General features: G+C 43.5%; 1 protein-coding gene across 1 annotated transcript in view; it reads right to left on the reverse strand.

Annotated features, from left to right (window-relative positions):
- The window catches only part of GALNT15 (polypeptide N-acetylgalactosaminyltransferase 15), a 66,759-nt gene that overhangs the window by 33,291 nt on the left and 11,015 nt on the right, over nucleotides 1-22,453 (reverse strand). The window contains exons 2-3 of the mRNA XM_007936668.1: nucleotides 10,964-11,130; nucleotides 7,054-7,258 (exon numbers count right to left, since the gene is read on the reverse strand). Of these exons, the coding sequence (XP_007934859.1) occupies nucleotides 7,054-7,258; nucleotides 10,964-11,130 (372 nt within the window). The remainder of the gene's footprint in view (nucleotides 1-7,053; nucleotides 7,259-10,963; nucleotides 11,131-22,453) is intronic.

Raw genomic sequence — 22,453 nt, forward strand, 5'->3', positions numbered from 1 at the left:
TCAACTGAAAAATGGATAACCAAATCATGCTACATACACACAATGGAATACTATACAACCTTAAACAATAACATACTATCTGCAAAACATCACATAACATGGATAAACTTGGAGGACATTATGCTGAGTGAAGTAAGTCTATCATAGAAGGGAAAATATTGTATTAGTCTGTTCTTGTAAAAAGTTAAGGAAAGGTTTCTATATGGAAGGAAATTTTCTTTGTTGGTTACCAAGGTTGGGAGGGGAAGAGAAGGATCACTGTTAGATAGGTAGAGACAGTGATTTGGGTGAAGAGAAGGGCAATGTACCGAATGTGAGTGATCAACACAGTGGCATTGATGAAGAGGAAGACATAGATAGGTACATGGGAGGTACAGAAAATAAAGATGAACCCTTTTGCACATACAGTACTGTGTTGTCAGTGAAGGCAAACATGGATATACAGGCAGATAGATGGGTGGACAGGTTGAACTACTAGATATGTCCATGTAGGAGGAGTGTGCCCAAGACCATGTGTATGGTTGGCAGACAATTTTTCTACAAGTATATTTGTATGTTCTGCAAGAATTCCCAGGTATACAGTAGAGCTGACAAGGGGCAAGATTGTAGTTACTTCTTAGCCACAGTCAGCTACCCAGAGGGAGTGAGTAGTTGGATCTGTGGGCTTGGGACTATCGTTGCAGGGGACATCAAGCTCAATTGGCATAACATAGTACACAAAACGTTGTTCCACATCCTACTTTGGCAATTAGCAACTGGGATCTTAAAAGCTTGCAAGTGGCTATCTAACTGTGATGATGGGTCTCTTCTCATCCAGAGCAAAGAAGAATGAAGAAAACCAAAGACTCGTGGAAACAATTAGTCCAAGCAACTGGTACACCATGTGATCCTCAGCCTATATGACTATGAAACCAGAAGAAGTAGATGGTGCCTGGCTACCACTGTCAACCACTTGGAGGGGAATCTATGTAGGAGATCCTGGATAGAGTGGGAGAACATTATGGAACAAAACTCAAAATCATTAAAAAAAAAAAAAAAAAAAGAGAGAGAGAGAGAGAGAGCGAGACCAGGTTTACTGGTTTGGTGGAGCCTGATGGAACCCCTGAGACTATGGCTCCAAGGTGCCCTTCAGGTCTGGAATTGAACCCACTCCTATGGCTTCCAGCCAAACAAGAGATAGGCATATGAGGTGAACATTTACATTAAGTAGATACACTCCTTGGAGAGAACAATCATGGGAGAATAGAAGTGCTGTCTATGCACAGGGAGACAGCTTGGGAGGCAGGAGTGTGTGGAGGGAAGGATACGGGGAAGAGGTATCTTTGGAGAAGAAGTGGGGGGGGGAGCTGTTGCATTGTGGTAAATTGTAGTCAATGTCATGAGTGTATGTGAGCTGCTGTATGGAAAGTGAATTTGCTCTGTAAGCTTTCACCCAAATCACAATGAAAAGAAAAAGAAAAGAAAAGAAAAAAACCCTTATATTTAGCTTTGTATTTTTGTTCTTACAGATGTGTCTGGTGTTCTTGGAATTCATTTAGAGCAAAATAGCAAAGTTTCCCTGCTTACTTGGAAGGAGCTAGAAGTGTCTGCCTACTCCACCATTCTCTCACCATCTTCCTGCTTGTGAGTAGACTGCTAATTTAGGCAAATACAAGATTGATCCTCTTTTAAGCCTTTTTAAGCTCCATGAGGTCGAGCACTTGGATTCCAAAAGACAAAGAGGGACAGTAAAGCTGCCAACAAAGACTAGCTACATGCAACACATGAGATCAACTAATAAACTTCTGTCCAGATACTCAAAAGCTAACCGCAGTTTCAATTTCCCCCATCAAATCTTGTACCACAATAAAGAATAAAACACCAGTTGCCATCATGTTGATTCTGACTCATGGCAATCTCATGTGTGTCAGAGTAGAACTGTGCTCTGGGTTTTTAATGGCTACATTTTTGGAAGTAGATTGCCAAGGTTCTCTGGGTGGACTCGAACCTCCAACCTTACAGCTAGCAGCTGGATGTGTTAACTGTTTGCAGTGTATCTTATCCCTCCTTATTTTTTCTGGGCCTACATATTTATTCCTCCATGTTCTCGATGTAGAAGCCATTTTGAATTTGTTCCAATTCTCTGTGTGAAAGTGTACTCCACAAAGCAGCAGAAGGCTTTGAATTCTTTCTTCCCAGGGCTCTTCTGCTAAGTTTAGACCCCAGGACTGATGCCAGCCTTTTCAGAGACAGATTCAAGGATTCCGTCATTATGAGAAGTGTGGAGAAGAGGGGCTGGAGAGTTTCCTTGGGGCATCATACCTGGAGAAGGGTGCTCCCTCTCCCTGCCAGACATCTTGATTCTCCCTACTTTTCAATATATACATGCACATACACATACACACTCAAACTCCCATGCACCCACATAAACTCATACACTTACACAGAGGACTCCTCAGGCTGACTTCATTTAAGCCCTTGACAGGCAGAAGGGTGAGATGTCCTCTGTTCCCTGTCTCACCTTGCTTCTCACTATTAGGCAGGATGAGGTCTCTAAGATGGGAGACCAGAGCAGTCTTGGCCAATCTATTAAACCAGGATCACCCCCCAAGGATTTGTCTCTCAGCACCTCAGTAAGGCTGTGTTTTTCTGAGGCTGTGACTGTCATACTTTGCTGGGTACTAGATAGAGCTGGCAGTCAGCACAAGGCATTTGGGGCTGGCTATGGCAGCTACTCTTGATTTTCATCCTTGTTACTTTATGTTGAAACTGACCACCAATCAGCACTTCCCAGAACTGCCCTGAAAACAATTACAGAGACACTCTGTCTAGGGCTGCTATAGAGGGATGTTTTCTCAGGCTGCAGCTTACATAGCAGTGCTGTTTGTAGTGAAGAGAGAGAAGAACTTTGTCATGAAAAAAGTAGGTTTTCTTTCAGACCCTCAAGTAGTACATGGGTTGTGCACTGCTCAACCCTAGAGAACACCAGTAACATCATAGACACTGTAAGTTACCTGTTTATTTTGACATTTTTTTTGGCAGTTGGTGTCAATATGTCTTGTTATAACAAAATCAGTACAGTATGGCAAATTTTCTGAGGAATGAAAGTAAAGGGTCATGAGAAAGGGACTCCTTTTACAGATTCATACGAAGTTACTATGTGACAAGCAACGGGCCTGCTCCATGGGCAGGGGCAGGGAGTCAGGGTTGGTTACCAGGCCCTCAATTCTCTGATAACCACTTTGAAGAGGTTATGAAATTTGAAGTAGATGATTTGTGGCTTATTATACTGTTCACTCACCATACGCACCTTCATAAAAGCCCTTTCCCTTTTTGGCCAATGATTCCTCACCTGGTGACAGATATCTCTTGACATGAGCCTCAAAGACAGCTGGGTCCTCTCACAAAGATCCACAGCTGTTAGGAGCTGCACTTATTGGCTTCTACAGCTTTGCACTACACAAAGTGAGCTGACATAGGCATCCCAGAGAAAACACTTGAGCAAAATCCCTGGGGGAGTAAAGTAAATCTCGAAAAGGGGTGTTTTCTCAGACTGCAGCTTACATAGCAGTGCTGTTTGTAGTGAAGAGAGAGAATAACTTTTGTCATGAAAAAAGCAGGTTTTCTTTCAGACCCTCACATAGAGTCCAGAGCAAACAGAGTAGACAGGAAGCCATGAAAGAGGTGTGGGGATGACGAAAATTCAAATCACACAAATCATGTCTCTGTGTGTGTGTGTATGTGGTGGGGGGGGGAAAGAAAAGGAAAGGGAGAGGCAGAAGGAGGGAGAGAGAGAGAGGGAGAGAGAGACAGACAGGGAGAGAGAGACAGACGGGGAGAGTAGAGTTTCGTAAAGAGGGGAGGACAAGGATGCAGGAAATTAGAATTTCACTGATTTAGCATCTCTTAATCACAGAAGGCACTCCTGGGAAGGAAGATGGGGCAATCCACTTCTGTAGTTATGTTATTGTTGTTGTTGTTGTTATGTGCTGTCGAGTTGGCCCCGACTCATAGCCACCCCTCCTTGGGTTTCCGAGACAGGATCACTACGGAAGTAGGATTGCCCAACCTTCCTTCCGAGGAGTGGCTGGTGGGTTTGAACCGCCAGTCAGTGATACTGCCTTGGAAATCCAAGGAGGGGTCGCTATGAGTCGGTCCGACTGAGTGGCACAAAACAACAACAATAAATCACAGAAGGAGTTCTGATGGCGTAGTGCCTAAGGCATTTGAAGGCTAACCAGAAGGCTAGAGATTGAAACCCACCAGCCACTCCTCAGAAGGAAGGTTGGGCAATCTACTTCCATAGTGATAACGCCTTGGAAACCCAAGGAGGAGTCGTTATGAGTTGGATCTGATTTGATGGAAGTGAGGGTTTTTTTTTTTTTTTTTATTTCATCACAGAAGGTTTCTCAGGCAACTCCATTTTGATAGCTGAGGACACTGAGGTATTGCCTGTCTCTTTCCCTCAGCCTACAGTGAGAAAACTCTAGATCTGTGGCTACAGCACCAATGCTAGATGCAGAGATAAGGGACTCATCAATGTTTTCACACGTCTCACCACCAGGGGTGGGGATGGGAATGACAAGTGTTTCCCCCTGATCAGTTTCTCTTCAATTCTTAGAAAAAAAAAAAAAATACACAATAAAAAGAGCACTGGACCCAGAGTCAGAAAACCTGACTCAGCTATTAGTTCTCTGCATGTCCTTGCACATTATTTCATATTTCAGAGACTCAGTTTCCTTCTTTATGAAATGGAAGCAAAAATATCTGCCTGGGCCATCTGACAAGGGGATCATTAGAGAATTTATACAAAAGTAGTCTGTCAAGGTTATGCATACATAAGACTTAATAATACTAATTACTGGCTTGCTAAATGTTTGAATAAAAAGCAGAGACTAAGAGGCAGAGAAAACACCTCAGTTGTCACGTAGCTGTGTGACTCACCCTGAGGAATCTCTTTCCCCTTTCTGGAACTCAGGTTTTTTTTTTAACAGTGAAATTATGCACACATGCATACACACATGCACTGAGGTGGGACTAAATGATCTTAAAGTTCCCACTGAGAGCCATTCATCTATGATATCAGGATAGGAATGGACTGAGGAATGGGTGAGACAAATTAAGAGTTCAACTTCAAATGTTATACACTCATTGTAATGTTGAGATAGTCCTTTGCATAGGACAGAATCAAAGATGGTGGCCTTATAGAATGTATTCATGTTCTTTTGTTAGTTTTAGTGCTGAATTTATGCAAGTCTTTTTTCCTTATGAGATGTGACCCACAAGTAGGCAATAATCTGTGTCATGGAATCAGGCAAAATTAATCCATCTTGATTTTCACAGCTCTGATTGTTTTTCTTTATTAAAATGGGAATGCTGAACTATTAACAGTCTACTTTGCGTTGCCCGAAATATCCTCCATCTAGCAGGATCTATACCTGTAGGATCTATCCCAACGTGGTCCAGGGAATTTTTTTCTTATATGTTGTTGTCCCCATTTCAATCTAGACAGTACACATTTATCATGAGTAGGAATGCTAAAGTCATAGGCTTAGGTTCTGGCATCAACTTTGTCTGCTGGACACCATCAATAATAATCATTTATTGAATACCTACTGTGTGACAGGCCTGTTTCAGCCCCAAGGAGTGTACCTGAGACAGTCCCTGGCTAGCCACCAGGGTTTGGTTTTCCTGAATTGGATATTCAGAATAAAGGAAATGGTTGACAGGATGTGTTCCAGCACTGTTTGAGTTGCATGTGGAAGTGCTAAAGTGAATGCCAGCAAGACTGGGGAGGGAGAAATGGTCAAAATTGAAGATGTTTGGCTGTGTGGTGTGTAATACAACACTCTCCAACTTTACAGTATTTCCAAGAGCTGGCCTTAATAAGAAAATTAGACATACTTTATATAAGCAGGTGCAGCAAGAATTGTGAGGATGATGCATGACCAGGCAGTGTTGCGTTCTGCTGTAGATAGGGTCATTATGAGTTGGAGCTGACCCAATGGCACCTAATAACAACAACAATATATAAGCCAGAAAACCAAAGAATGATAGTTCTTGATCGAATGTCAACTATCAGAGTCTAATGCATTATTACTTTTTTTTTTTTTTTAAACAGATGAGTAATCTACAGCCTGCAGACGTTTAGTTTATACTGTAATCAGAGGAGCCCGGGTGGTGCAATGGTTAACCATTTGGCTGCTAACCAAAAGAAAAGTCGGCAGTTCAAACCTACCCACAGTCCCATGTGATTTGCTCCCATAAAGATTACAGCCTAAGAAACCCTACCAGGCAGTTCTATTCTGTCATATAGGATCCCTATGACTTAGAATCTAATCAATGGCACACAACAACAACAACAAAACTGCAATCCTAATTAAAACTGGGGAATTTTCATCAAAGGTAATGATAGCCATAGAAAAGTGTTACCCTTCCCAGGGGTATTTACAACATAATAGAAGCCACTCTCCAGGATTATAATACCAGGCAAATGGATTGAAGACTTGTAACCTCCCATCCAACAGGTGAAAAATTCACAGCAATATATCTCTCTAATCATGGAAGCTCAGGCCCTTTTTCAAATGGTGGGTGTTTTAGTTTTCTAGTGCTTCTACAACAGAAACATCACAAATGGGTGGCTTTCACAAACAGACATTTATTTTCTCACAGTTCAGCCCGAATTCAGGGCACTGGCTCTAGGCGAAGGCTCTGGGGAAAATCCTTGTCTCAGCTTCTCTAGCTCTTGGTTCTGCGGTTCCTTGATAATCTCTATGAGGCATCTGTCTCTCCTTCATTTGTGCTTGCTTCTCTGTGTCTAATCTGTTCTTTCTATACTCAAAAGTCATCAGGTTTAAGACACACCCTACACTGGGATAGCTCATTAGCATAGCAAAGAAAATGCTATTACCAAACGGTTTATATCCACAGGTATAGGGGATATATTCCAATGTATTTTGGGGGGACACAATTCAATCCATAACAGAGGGATAGATGTCCTGTGAATGCCTGGGACTGTAAGGCTATTTTTCCCAATCCCACTTCTTTCTCTGCAGGCCCCAGGGGCTGAGTTACCTGTCACCAGCTATTCTGCTGAGGAGGGGCTCCAGCCAGCCTGGGTGACACTCGCAGTGGGAATCCATGAAGACCAGCACATCCCCTGTGGCCCTGGCAGCACCCAGCATCCGGCCCTCGATGACGCCAAGCCTCTTGTTGCTCCTGAGCAACCTCACACCCTCCAGGGTGGCCACGTAGTCGCCGAGAGCCGACTTGTGCTGTCCTGGAACCAACAGAGTAGTGGTCAATTGGACCACAGATGCCATGGCCAACTGAGATTGTGAGGACCATTACTAAGATAACCGTCAGCAATGATCTCTATGAAGCTCTGGTGAGCACAAAGATCCCAAAAATCAAATGCATTATTATAGTGTGGTTGCTACTAAAAGAGAGGATGCTTCCAGAGTTTGGAAGGAGTCAGCATTCTCACCAGTAGAAATCAGGAAAGACAGTGTCATAAATTCAGAAGAGGACTTTCAAGCACTTGCTAACATTCTCTAAATATAGAGGTGCAGCTGTAGCACACATTGTCGGTGCCCTACACAAATGCCCTGCCATCCCCTTTAATAGTTTGATTTGTACACTCCAGCTGGTGAGGGTGTGCTGCTAACTGCAACCTGCACCCTTTTCTGGAGATGTGCCTTGGGTAACTAGAGGTGCCTCTCCTGAATGTGCCAGGGAGTTATGCAGAACACAGCTCCTGGCAGAACTTCTCAGTGGTAAGCTCATTAGCACCACTTCATTCCCTAGGGCATGATCTGTTAGCTTTTATGAACTTAACACACCTAAGAACCAGTCCCTCTGGGACTCCACTGCAGTGAACACTGCTAGTTATCTTCTCTAACATTCACTCTCCCCTTCCATCTTACTAACAGAACTTTGATTTTGTTCAGGGAGGCTAAAAGCACTCACCGCCCAAGATTCCCTTGCTGCTAGGAGTAGCCACGTGATCCACTCCAGTAGAAATATACTAGGTGAGAGGATTCTGGGAAAACTCTTGTTTTACTATTTTTTTTTTTTTAAGGGTCAAAGCTGCCTAACAGCTCTTAACCCTTTTTCTGTCTGAAATGTGGATGTGACTCCCAGAAGTGAAGCAGCCCTGTCATGAACATGAGGCTGAAACCACACTCTAAGTATGGCTAAGTGGAAAGCAGAAAGAGCTAGGTTCCTCATGCCATTGTGGACCTGCCATACAAACCCTGCTTTACCAACCACTGGCTTCCTATAATGTAAAAAATAATAATACAAAATAAAAGTAAGTCTCCAGTAGTTGTTTAAGGTGCTCTGGTGGCACAGTGCCTAAGGCATTTGACTGTTAACGAGAAGGTTGGTGGTTCAAACCCACTAGCCACTCTGCAGAAGGAAGATGGGGCAATCTACTTCTATAAAGATTTACCACCTTTGTAACCCAATGGAGGTCACTATGCATCAGAATTGACTCGATGGCAATGAATTTTACTGGTTGGTTAAGTCACTGTAGCAGATTTTCTTCCATGTAGCCCAACATAATCCCTCACTGGTGAGTGACCTCACCAGACATTAAGTTCATGAGGTCCTCCTTGGGCTGATCTGATAGCTGATCTCTGTAGCTGTAATACTTGGTGTTATTTAGGGTAAAATTCTAGGCACAGTAACCAAAACATAAAAAATAAAGTAAAATAAAAACCCACCAAACTTGCCATTAAGTCCTTTCCAACTCAGAGCAAGCCTATCAAGCACAGTAGAACTGCTCCATATAGTTTCCAAGGCTGTGAATCTTTACAGAAGCAGACTGCCACATCTTTCTCCTGCAGAGTTGTCAGCTTGTGGGATCGAACCACTTACCTTCTGGTAAGCAGCCGAGCATTTATCCACTGTGTATTCAGGGCTCCTTCTAGGCACAGTAGACACTAGCAAAAGATGTCCAGAATAGATTGAGGAAAAACTTCCAGACTGTAATGGTGATTTGACATTCTTAGAGAGTTTTCAAAGCAGGTAAGAAGTTCACATGTTGGGGGGCCTGGTATAGGTACAGAAGGCTCAGAAGTAAGGAGCTGGTGTGGTTCTTGATCTATTCCTTCCAGAAAACAGCAATAATACTGACTTCCATTTATGAAGGGTCTCTCATAGGCTGAGCAACACATGTATTTTCTGATTCCATGTGGGTGTTGTTACTCCCATTTCACAGATGAGTAACCTGAGGCACATCTAGCTGACCCTATCACACTGTGCCACACCGCTGTGACCATCAGCTTAACAGCCCTGTGGCATGGCCCTGAGCCACTCACAGCATGTTTGTGGGTAAATGAGGTTGGGAAGCCCTGCCTCTGCAAAGTAGCATGCATAGTGGCCCTTGTCCAGGCTCCAACTCTTGGCAGGCACATAGAGGAGAGTACCTGAGGACAAAAGGAGCCAGCAATGCTCCTGGTTGTGGGCAGGGTCTTGCACCCCAGTGTCAGCAGGTAACACGGGGCTGCTGGAAGGAGAGCCAACCTGGTGGTGAGGGGCTGAGGGAGAGTGAGCAAGGAGGCAGCAGTTTGATTACTGGGCCTGAGATCCAGATACCCTCTGATGAGATCAGAGGTGAGGATTTGGGAGGTAGCCTGCTTCCCCGGGCCTGGCTTGTCCACTGCCACACATGCTTAAGGAGACAGGAAGGTTCCTGAGGGGCTATTGACATACATGCTGAGCAGCTGATGGGGTGTGAGTGACCACAAGTGGGCTCTCAGGGAAGACCCTTCCCCAGCCAGGGGGTTGGAGGGTCTCTGGCTACTTTCAGCAGCCAACCAAGCCCAGTCTAGCACCAGTCTTTCAGTCCTGCCCAATACACAGTCAGAGGTGGCCCAGTAATCCCATATTCACTTGGAACCTCTGACTGGTTTGACTAACTGCCGTGGGAAGGCTGGATCAATTCCTGACATCAGGACCTTAGAAAGAATTAACAGAGGCACCTGGCCACTCTCTGCTGTCCTCTATCATTCCCCTAAGAGAAGCACTTTGCAGATCTCAGCAAAGGCTTAGCATCCCTCTGGAGCAGTCCGATTTTCCCACAAGGTCAAGAGGGGCTGGGAAGTTTATTTAGTTGAGGCAAAACTGTAAGCCTCAGGCCCCAGGCCACAGTCTAGAGCAGTGGTTTTCAAATGGACATCCCCAGATCAGTAGTGCGAGCATCAGCTGGGAACTTGTTAAAAATGTACATTCTCAGCCTCACTCAAGAGCTACTCAGTCAGAAATTCTGGGGTGGGTTCAGCAAGTAGTGCTTCAACAAGTCTACCAGGTGACCCTGACACACACTCAAGTCTGAGAAGCACAGGCCTAGAAGCAGCAAGGCAGGGGGCTTCTCTGTCTCCATCTTCTTTTGAGTACCCAGCAATGGGATGGGCTGTCCATGGAGGTGAGTTTCCTGTCAGTGGATGTATTCAAGCTGATTCTGAAAGTCTAGGCTCTCTTCCTGACTTTTCTGCTTTTGGTGTGATTCCACTCTAGTCAATTATCTTCTCTGAGCCTCAGTTTCCTCACTTGGAAAGTGAGTAGAATGGGCTAAACAATGATTACCTAATGACGTGTATATAAGTGCTTCCCCATGTCAAGGATGGACAGAATTCTCACAAAATGGCTGCCCTTTGTGGCTTTTTAGAATGTCTTGGGGAGTTTACTGTACTGCATGGAGGTGGGGTCTGAGAGACTGATGCCTCATAGGATCTGCTGAAGTGACCCTTCTGCCCTGGGGACTTTTGCCCAGCATAGTTCTCCCCTTCTCTATCTGGCTTCTCCCACTTATTTACTGGTTTTTCCTGGGGGCTCTTCATTAATAAATCTCTTATACATGAATCCTCATGTTGGGGTCTGTTGCTGGGAACCTGGCCTCAAAGAGGTTCCAAACCCTAACCTTTGGCTTGGGAATTCCTCAGGGGCCACCCAAGGAAACCTGGAGGAAGCCTGTTGCTACCTTGTTGGCTGAGGTTGTCCACGAGAATGATCTCCTTCAGGAAGGCCTTGGGCGCTGTGTCAAGGATGCTGTGCACAGTTCTCAGCAGGGTGGACCAGGCCTCGTTGTGGAAACAGAGGATGACACTGGCCATGGGCAGGCTGTCCCCAGGCTTCTGCTGCAGACACCTGCAGGGAAGAGAACCAGGGACTCATGGGAAAGAGAGGCCATAGGAAGCTGTCAGCATCCTCTAACTCATCTCCCCGGACCTTGGCTGGGGCTGCAATAACCATATCACTCTCCTCCAAACTCAACAGTTCTCTCATGTTTTCTTCAAAGTTCTGTGTAAGGAGACCCCAATACATTCCTCAACAGTGCAGTCTAGTATCTCCCAATCCTTCAGATCCTCAAGAACTACTTTATAGTGTTTAATCCATGGTCCACTTGTTGCAGTTGAGAAGTGTTGCTACTATTCTTCATCTGTAAAATGGCAATGAATGGCAGTACCAACTTCAAAGAGCTGCTGTGAGGCTTAAATAGGGTGATGCACATAGTACTCTATGAACATCAATCATCATCCATTCAATGGCAGGAATCCTGTTTTATTTCTTTTTGTATTCCTATAACACAGAGCAAGGAGCTCTGGTGGCCCAGTGGTTAAAGTATTTGGCTGCTAAGCAAAAGGTGCATGGTTTGAACCCACCAATTGCTGTGTGGGAGAAAGATGAGGCAGTCTGCTTCCATAAAGATTTACAGCCTTGGAAACCCTGTGAGGCAGTTCTACTCTGTCCTATAGGGTAGCTATGAGTCAGAATTGACTCGATGACAGTGGGTTTGGTTTTGATTTTATATCATAGAACAGCATCTGACACATAATGAATCTTAGCTATTACTATTGTTGCTGTTATTTTTGAAGAGGGGATAAAGATTGAACATTTGTGAGTGACAACAGCATGCCAGACGCTGTGCCCTTTACACATGTTCGTCCATGGGTTGGACTGTATTTGTATGTATATTACAATGGGAAAAAAACTGAGGCTAAGAGAGGAGGCAAAGCTCATCGAAGGTCACATCTCCTGTGGCAGAGTTGGATTTTTTATCTCTAAATCCATCATGCCCTTTCTATTCCACTTGGTGGCTTGTGGCTGGATACTTAGGGCTGTATAGTATTGCCTTCAACCTCTGCCAAGAGCCTGTCTGTGGTTTTCCCTCCTCTCTGGCTGCTTAGGCTGCTCCGTTTTGATTTGCTTTGGATCTGTTGAGAGCTCTGAGTGGGTCCACAGTTGAAATGAATTATCATAACAAGCTGGTATGAGGAGTCTGTGGCTCACATTTGTTCATTCACAAAAGGAGCTTTCCTGTAATGCATTTTCCAAAGGCTTTCTCTCTAGGATGCAGCTGCTAAAACTGTCTTCCTCCTCAGAGAAGTATTAGCATTTGAATAGGAGTCATCGCAATGATCTCAAACTTGCTACACCTGAAAAAAGGCATCCCTGACAGTGAACCTGCTGGCAGAGATGACCAGTCTGTAATGGCTCATTCGGAGTGTCTGTGTCTGGCCCTGCCTCAGGGAACACCTGAAAAGGTGAAAACTTATGCTGCTCATTAACTGGGTGTTGGTCTGCTTGATACCTTCCCAACCAAGGCTGAAATCTTCAATGCACAGGAAACCTGTGTATGATTCTCAGGGCGAAATCCTACATAGAAACCGGGAGAATTGATACTAGGAAAATACTTTAAGGTAACAGGAAAACAAAAATCCTAGATAATTAAAACAAACAAACAAACAAACTCAGATACCTCATAAACTAGCTGTGCCAGTTATTTTATTTATATACTGTTTCTTTCCATAAAGGATTGAAAGCTACTCACACAAATTCACATAATAAAATAATGGTAAAATAAAAATGAGAATGAAAAGTTAGAGGCAGGAAAATATAAATAAGTGTAGAAAGTCAACATTTGGAGGAAGAACATAAATATACAGGCCACCAGGGCCTATTTCTAGAATGAAGTTTTAATTTGACTCTGAGTTTTCCTATAGCCAAAGGAAAATGAAGAATTGTCACCATCAGAAAAATGACATGCTAGGTTTTTTAGGAAAAGCAATGCTCTTGGATCACTTTTAAAATTTTTTTTACAACTTATAACTTTTTATTTTGAAATAGTTATGACTCACAAGAAGTTGCAAAAATACTACAGAAAGTTCCTGTGTTCCCTTTACCATCTTCTGCAAATGATATTATCTCATATCACTGTAATGCAATGATCAAAACCAGGGAACAGATACTGTATAACATTCTTAAATATAGACCTCATTCTGATTTCACATTTTTAAATCTAGCACTAATTTGTAAATGAAATTCCTATGACTTTAGGAAGAAGTCCCTAAATGGATGACAATATCCTTAAAATAACAAACTTTGTAGGAATTTATACAATCTGATTTTGGGGTTGTTCAAATTCCATGTTGAAAGTGGAACCAGCTTCCCCTTAAGGCTTTCAGAAGGTGACTGAGACAGGCCCCCTCATGTTACAGTCTTTGCTGAGTCCTTTCATCACGCCTCCCTGATGATCTCCTCCCCAACCCTCATTCTTACAATGACCCCGATGGAGCTTCCCTCCTCAAAACCACTAGACTATAAACATTTCCATTCTGTCCTCAGAATTACTTCAGATGTGCTCACAAGCAAGTTCAAAGCACATGTCCCATCCATTTTCTTTATGATTGTGGCTGTTGACAAATCCAGACCCTACGTTTGGGGCTAACTGTGACTATGAAAATAAATCTTTCCTCAGTGAATGTATTAGTTATCTAGTGTCACTATAACAGAAACACCACAAGTGTATGGCAGAAATTTATTCTCTCATAATTTAGAAGCTAGAAGTCCAAATTCAGAGTGCTGGCTCGAGGGTAAGGCATTGTCTCTCTGTCAGCTGTGGAGGAAGGTCTTTGTTTCCTGTCAACATCTGTGGGCCAGTATTCCTTGGAGATCTCCCTGTCTCTTGGCATCAATCTTCCCCTGGGTTTAGGAGTTTCTCTGTGCAGGGAACTCAGGTCAAAAGGATGCAATTCACCACCAGCTCTTCTTTCCTGGTGGTGGTCAGTTTCCCTCCTCTCTGCTCACTTGTTTAATTTCTTTTATATCCCAAGAGATTGATTTAAAATACAATCTAATCCTGTAGATTGCATCCTGCCTCATTAACATAACTACCTCTAATCCTGTCTCATTAATATCATAAAAACCAAACTCACTGCTGTCGAGTGGGATGTGACTCATAGTGACTCCTCCTTGGGTTTCTGAGGTGGTATCTCTATGGAAGTAGATTGCCCAATCTTCCTTCTGAGGAGTGGCCGGTGGGTTTGAACTGCCAGCCTTCTGATTATCAGTCAAGTGCCTTAGGCACTATGCTACCAGAGCTCCTCATTAATATCATAGATGTTAGGATTTACAAAAGATAGGATAATTAGATAATATTACAATGTGGAGGATAATTACATAATACTGAGAATCATGACCTAGCCAAGTTGACACATATTTTTTGGGGGATACAATTCAATCCATACAGTGAATTCACTGGTTGCAGAAAAAAAAAAAAAAAAAAGACAAAACTCGAACTCAAGGCCGTCAAGTCAGATCCAACTCATAGCAACCCCTCCTTGGGTTTCCGAGGTGGTATCTCTATGGAAATAGATCGCCCAACTTTCCAAGGAGTGTCTGGTGGGTTTGAACTGCTAGCCTTCTGGTTAGCAGTCAAATGCTTAGACACTATACCACCAGAGCTCTCGGGTTGCAGGAAGAAACTTAAAATATTACTCTGGCAAATTGCTGGCTGGCTGGTTGGTTTCTGACTCAGGCAGGATAGGAGTTTTGGGACAGAGAGGCTAGAATTTAGAAAAATTTCTAAAGGGAAGTGTTACAGGAGCTGCAGTTGATCACCTCACAGCAGAACACCCCCATGCCTGCTCCAGGTCTGATCTCGGATTTGAAACAATGTAAATGTATGGCACATGTATGTGCATGTTCTTGTAGTAAGGTGGCCCAAAGAACTTAGAATTTGGAATCAGACATACTCAGATTTGAACCTTCACCCCACTGCTTCCTAGTTTTCTTGAGTAATATGTTGTTGTTGTTGTTATGTGCCATCGAGTTGGACCCAACTCCTAGCGACCTCTCCTTGGATTTCCAAGGGAGTATCACTATGGAAGTAGATTGCCCCACTTTCCTTCTGGGGAGTGGCTGGTGGGTTTAGGAATCTTTTAAAACTCCATTATAGCATGATGTGTCTTTTTGTTGTCTTTTTGTTTAGCTGCCATCAAATGAGCTCCCAACTCATGGAGACCTCATGATGAGTTGTGGATCACACTGTTGTGATCCATAAAATTTTCATTGGCTCATTTTTGGAAGTAGATTGCCAGGCCTTTCTTCCTAGTCTGTCTTAATCTGGAAACCTGTTCGGCATCATAGAACACACAAACCTCCACAGAGAGATGGTAGCTGTGTTTGAGGTGTACTGGCCAAGAAACAAAGCCAGGTATCTCACATGGAAAGTGAGAATTCCACCACTTGTATACCTACTGATCTACATTCAAGTTTCACTTTTCTCATTTGCACAGTGGGAATGTCAATATGACCCAATTCAAAACTTCAAAGTCTGATAAATTACCCAGTACTTTGCCTGGCACGTACTGGAGATTCCATCAACAAAAGAATTCTTACTTAAACACTAGCTCTTGAAAACACTCCACAAAGTCAGAGACATGAGAGCTTCTTGCTCTGCTATCTGGTTGTTGTTGTTGTTGTTGTTAGGTGGCTAAAACAACAACAGGAAAAACAAACCTGTTGCCATTAGGTCAATTCAGACTCATGGCAACCCCCTGTGTTACAGAGTGAACTGATCCATAGTGCTTTCTTGGCTGTAATCTTTACAGAAGCAGATCACCAGGCCTTTCTTTCTTGGTAATTCTGGGTGGATTAAAACTGCCTAACTTTACATTAGTGGTTGTTGTTGTTAGGTGTTGTTGAGCCAGTTCTGACTCATAGTGACCCAATGTACAACAGGGCAAAACACCCCCCGGCCCTGCATCATCATCACAATTGTTGCTATGTTTGAGCCTACTGTTGCAGCCACATTTCCTGATTTTAAACCACACAGAATCCCCTTGTTCTGTTTGAGTGACTGCTTTATGGTCTATGAGCACAGTGAAGTGTTCTGGAATTCCCATTCTTTGAAATGTTATCCATAATTTGTTATGATCCACACAGTCAAATGCCTTTGCACAGTCAATAAAACATAAATATTCTTTCTACTATGCTCTGCTTTCAGCCAGTATTCATCTGACATCAGCAATGAAAGATTCTGTATCTCCTACTAAATCCAGCTTGAATTTCTGGCAGTTCCCTATCAATGTACTGCTGCAATCATTTTTAAATTATCTTCAGCAAAAATTTTACTTGGGTGTGATATTAATGACATTGTTTGATAATTTCCACATCATGTTGGGTCACTTTTCTTTGCATTGGGCACAAGTATGGACCTCTGCCAGTTAGTTAGTTGGCCAGGTAGCTGTCTTCCAAATTTCTTGGCAAAGACCAGTGAACCCTTCTAGCATTGTACGAATTTGTGGAAACAGCTCAATTGGTATTTTATCAGTTCCTGGAATCTTGTTCTCACCAATGCCTTCAGTGCAGCTTGGACTTCTGCCTTCAATACCAACAGTTCTTGACCATATGCTACCTCCTCAAATATTTGAATGCTGCTCAATTCTTTTTGGTACAGTGACTGTGTGTTCCTTCCATCTTCTTTGAATGCTTCCTGCGTCATTCAAATTTTTGCCCACAGATTCCTTCAGTATTGCAACTCAATGCTTGAATTTTTTCTTCAGTTCTTTTAGTTTGAGAAATGCCAAGCATGTTTTTCCCTTTAGGTTTTCTAACTCCAGGTATTTGCATGTTTCATTATAATACCTTTCTTTATCATTCTCGAGCTGCTCTTTGAAATCTTCTGTTCAGCTCTTTTACATTATCATTTCTTCTTTTGCTTTAGCAACTGTATGTTCAAGAGCAAGTTTCAGAATCTTTTCTAACATCCATTTTTGGTCTTTTGTTTCTTTTTAGTGACCTTTTGTTTCTTCATGTATGATGTTCTTGATGTCATCCCACAACTTGTATGGTCTTTGGTCATGGTGTTCAAGGTGTCAAATCTATTCCTGAGGTGATTTCTAAATTCAGGTGAGACATACTCACAGTTGTACTTTGGCTGTCATGGACTTGTTTTATTTTCTTCAGCTTCAACTTGAACTTCTTGTTGTTGTTGTTGTTAGGTGCCGTCGAGTCGTTTCTGACTCATAGCGACCCAATGCACAGCAGAATGAAACACTGCCCGATCCCGTACCAGCTCCATGATCCCTGCTATACTTGAGTCCATCATTGCAGCCACCATCTCATTGAAGGCCTTCCCTTCTTTCATTGACCCTCCACCTTACCAAGCATGACATCCTTCTCCAGGGAATGTTCCCTTCTGACAACATGACCAAACTTGAACTTGCATATGAGCAATTGATGGTCTGTTCTTCAATTGGTCCTTGGCCTTGTTCTGACTGATGATATTGAGTTTCTCCATTGTCTCTTTCCACAGATTATAGTCAGTTTGATTCTCGTATATTCCATCTGGCAACATCCATGTGTATAGACACTGTTTATGTTGTTGAACAAATATATTTTCAATGAATAAGTCTTTGGTCTTGCAAAATTCTATCATGTGATATCCGGCATCATGTCTATCACCAAAGTCATATTTCCCAACTACTAATCCTTCTTATTTGCTTCCAACTTTCAGATTCCAATCACCAGTAATTATCAATGCATCTTTATTGCATGTTTGATCAGTTTCAGCCTGTAAAATTGGTAAAAATCCTCAATTTCTTCATCTTTGGCATTAGTTTGTGGACGGTGGTGGCTTGCATGCTGCTATGATGCTGAGAGCTATGCCAGTGGTATTTCAAACACCAGCAGGGTCACTCATGGTAGACAGGTTTCAGCAGAGTTTCTAGACTAAGATCGAGTAGGAAGAAGGACCTGGCAATCTCCTTTTAAAAAAAACTGGTCAGTGAAAACCTAATGAGTCACAGTCAAACATTATCTGCAATAGTGCCAGAAGATGAGGCCCTCAGGTCAGAAGGCACACAAAATATGACTGGGAAGGAGTTGCTTCCTTAATGTAGAAGCCCTTAATGATGTGGATGGAGTAAAGCTTTTGGGACCTTCATTTGCTAGTGTGGCACAACTCAAAATGAGAATAGCTGCAAATGTCCATTAGTAATCAGAATGAGGAATGCATGAAGTATGCATCTAGGAATATCAGAAGTTGTCAGAAATGAAATGGAATGCTTGAATATTGATATCTTAGGCATTAGTGAACTGAAATGGACTGGCAAAGGTCATTTTAAATAGGATAATCATATAGTCCAATATGCCAAGAATGACAAATTAAAGAGGAAAGGTGTCACATTTATTGACTAAAAGAACATTTCAAGATCCATGCTGAAGTACAAAGCTGTCAGTGATAGGATAATCCATACACCTACAAGGAAGATCAGTTAATATGACTATTATTCAAATTTACACACCAATCACTAATGTCAAAGTTGAGGAAAACTAGCTAGGTTATCAACTTCCTCTCTTGGCCCTCACAGAACATTCTGGAGCAGGTTGGACACTGGTGTGCCATCACTTCCTACCTGTAAGAATGACCTTGGGCAGGTTGTTTAGTTTGTTGTTGCCTTGGTTTCCTCGCCTATAAGGTGAGGATGGTAGCAATGGCTCACTTTGAAGGGCTGCTGTGAAGAATAAAGGACCTTTATGAGTTCTCAGAATAGGAACCAGCACAGAGTAAGTGCTCTGTAAGTGTTTGGTACCATTATGTTTATTCAAAACATGAGAGGTGATACTAGAAGATGTATCCTAAGGCTCTTCCATTCTTTGTGTTCTTGATTCTTTGGGCCTCACTGGGGCAGGAAGGGTAGAGGGAGGGAACATTTCAAAGATAATTGCATAGACAATTATCCTCTCTCTCAAGCTGCCTCACTCCAGAATTTTCTGGGTTATATGGACAGATATGTCTGTGCTCTCTTTACAGTGAGAGAGGATAGCAAGCTGGTGATGCTGTATGAGTGGGATAAACTCAAAAGACTGCTAAGGACTTCTGAGGGCCAAGTGGGTTCTTGAAAGTTATTGGAAGGTCAAGAGGGCTGCTTCTCCAAGCTGTGGGGGTGAGTCTGCTGGCATCAGCTCAGAAGGAACCCTTCAATCTGTCACAGAGGAAAAGGCTCACATAGCCTTCAAGCCATAAGCAAACAGCTAGCTTCAGGACACTTCTCCAGGCAACTGAGAGCTGCCAGGAAACAAGCTGCTGAAAATAACCGTGGAAATAATCTGTTGTTTTAGGAGAGGTCGAGCGTGGGCTCTGAATGAACCCGGCTGTGGTTTGTGAGCAGGCCCAGCACCTTCCACACCCCTCTGCAGAGCAGGGCTAAATATCATAAACAGAAACTTGGCAAGGCCTGGTGTCTCCGTGCCTGTGGGAAGCTTTTAAGAGGAGCCAGGGATTTATGATTGTGTTTCTGGTGGGCAGGGTGACTGGGAGGAGAGCCCTGAGGACTATGCAGGCATGCAGCTCCCAAATACCAATGGAAGGAGGCAGAGGCCTATTGAGGGTAACGAGTGCCTGGAGCAAACTCTAAATTGCATCCTCTGCCCACCCCCATTTTAAGATAAATAGACATTGATAGTGGTGATGCTTGGGGAGAAACACCTTCCTTCCTCATCTGGCTGCCTCAGTCAGGTGCCTTTCAAATTTGTGGTACATGGAATGTCATACTGCACCTTGTCTGATGAACCCTTGGGCTTGTGCTTAGGGGCAAGTGTCTCCCTTTTGCCTTGCCCCACCACTACATCCCATGTCTCTGGATGTCTGTGGTGCTTGAGGAAGAAAGGTGGGTCGGACCAAGTTAATAGAAACTGCTCAGTGGTACTCTTTTTCATGTAGCTGTCAATATAAATGAGATAATGACCATGGTTGGTGGTTCAAAGCCGTTAGCGACTCTGAGGGAGAAAAATCCTGGCAATCTGTTCTTGAAAAGATTACAGTCTAGGAAACCCTATGGAGCAGTTCTACTCTGTCATATAAAGTTGCTATGAGATATAATCAACTCAACGGTACACAACAACAACAAAAACTAGAACAAATTTCCTACATTCTGAGAATATTTCACTATTCAGCCCAGCTTGCCTGCAATGGGTGTGTGTGTGTGTGTGTGTGTGTGTGTCTCATTTTGAGAATACTGACTTCCTGGCCAGGCCTGGGGATACCACAGCTATATCTCAGCCTGGGTGATCCTTTAGAGGAGTGGACAGAGAAGCTTCTGGAATGATGGAGAAATGTGGACAGGGTTGGAGTCTGTGGTCAAGGCTGGAGTTGTCATCATGAAGACAGGTAGAGCAAGGTGCATGCAGACCCTTATCTTTGTGGGGATTCTCCGAAGTTCCACAGCCCCTTTTTGAGGGCATCTGAGCATCCTTGGCCTTGTTCTGAACCACATGATCCTGACCTCCTAGGCCTGGACCAGAGATAGGCACTGTTACAGATTGAATTGTGTCCCCTCGAAATGTATGTCATCAATCCTAACCTCTCTGCCTGTGTTTATATTCCATTTGGGAATGGGTTGTCTTTGTTATGTTAATGAGGCAGGATTAGAGTACAGTGTATCTTGAGCCAATCTCTTTTGAGATATAAAAGAGATTAAACAAGCAAGCTAGGAAGCAGATGGGGGAAGGGACATGCCAAGCCATATGAAGATCACCCAAGAGCAGAAGCTCAAAAGAGACAAGGACCTTCCTCCAGAGCCAACAGAGAGAAAGCCTTCCCTAGAGCAGGCACCCTGAATTCAGACTTTTAGCCTCCTACATTGTGAGAAAATAAATTTCAGTTTGTCAGAGCCACCCACTTGTGGTATTCCAAGGAGCTCTGGTGGTGTGGTGGTTAAAGCATTTGGCTGGTAACCAAAAGATCAGAGTTTCAAATCCACCAGCTGCTCTTTAGGATCAAGATGAGGCAGTCTGCTTTGGTAGAGATTTACAGCCTTGGAAACTCTGCAGGGCAGTTCTACTCTGTCCTATAGGGTCACTATGAGTCAGAACTGACTTGATGGCAGTGGGTGGGTGTGCAATTTCTGTAATAGCAGCACTAGATACAAAGACAGGTACTGACTGGGAGTTACTAGTCTGAGGACTGACTGGAGGCACAATAGTTTCATCTGGATGGCCAGTAGAACCTTCTAGATGCTCTATCTCAAGACGTTTGATCTTCAGACACACAGAAAGGATCAGCAGTTGATGGCAGGTCAGAGAACAAATGCACAGTAAGGCAAAGATGAGGCAATAGAGGCCAAGAGGTAGCCCAAATCTTCTTAGATAGTAATATGCACCTGAATCTCCTGGTGAGCCTATCAAAATGCAGAGACTGATACAGTAGGCTTGAGATGGGGCCTGAGATTCCACATTACTTACAAGCTCCAAGAGAATGTAATTCTGTAGTCCCCAGACCACAGTGTGAGTAGAGGACAGTTGGTTGTCAGTGGCAAGACAACAGTAGGAAGTTGTCATAAGGGAAGAACCCTTGAACAGGAGGAAACCCATTGCTGAAGACTGTCAAGAGGGCCATGTACTTAGCAATACTATGGATTGTGAGTCTACTTCCCACCTCCCTTCTTCTCCTTGAGTCTTGGCTGGACAGTTCTCTGTTCCTTACTTCCTGTGTAAACTTGTATTAACTCCACCACTTACAGTAAAGTGAGCATCTCTGTTGCCTCTTACCAATGTTTTGAAATGGTTCATTTTGGTTTTGGCCCTCCACTGAGAATTTATATTTCTTCCCCAGATGTACTGAATCAGAACCTATGTTTAACAACATCCCCAGGTGATTCTTATAAGAACCCACTCATACTGACCATACTGGGTTGTTCTCCCTCACTGGGATGAGCTGAATTCCAACCCCGCCTATTTCTGTCCCTGCTCTCCTCCCTCCATCCTCCCAGGGCTGTGCTCACCTTCTCAGATTAATTGACGCCCTGTCATCTGTCAGCTGTCTTCTTTCTTTCTTTTGCAGCCCTGGCCATCACAGCCAACAAGGGGTGGGAGTCATCCTGGGGTGACTGCCTGACAGGATGAAGGCTTTGCAGAGAACTGAATGGACCAGCATGAACTACAACATTGCCTTCTTCTTGACCATAAAGCTGCAACCAAAATTATTCTCTTTGCCCCTGTGTGGCCTCTTGGGGCAGGTAGGAAGAAACAAAGGAGAATATACCCCCTTTTTACATTTCTCCAGATCAGCCCCAGGGTTACAGGTGAGGAGAGGAAACTCAGGCCTGCCCAGAGTAGCAGGCCGGAAGAGCAGGAGAAAGGGGATAAAAGCCAGGAACCCAGACAGAGGAGCAGTCAGCCCCAGGGA

Source organism: Orycteropus afer, unplaced genomic scaffold, assembly GCF_000298275.1.
Source record: "Orycteropus afer afer isolate SDZICR_OR568_19922 unplaced genomic scaffold, OryAfe1.0 scaffold00003, whole genome shotgun sequence".
NCBI lineage: Eukaryota > Metazoa > Chordata > Mammalia > Tubulidentata > Orycteropodidae > Orycteropus > Orycteropus afer.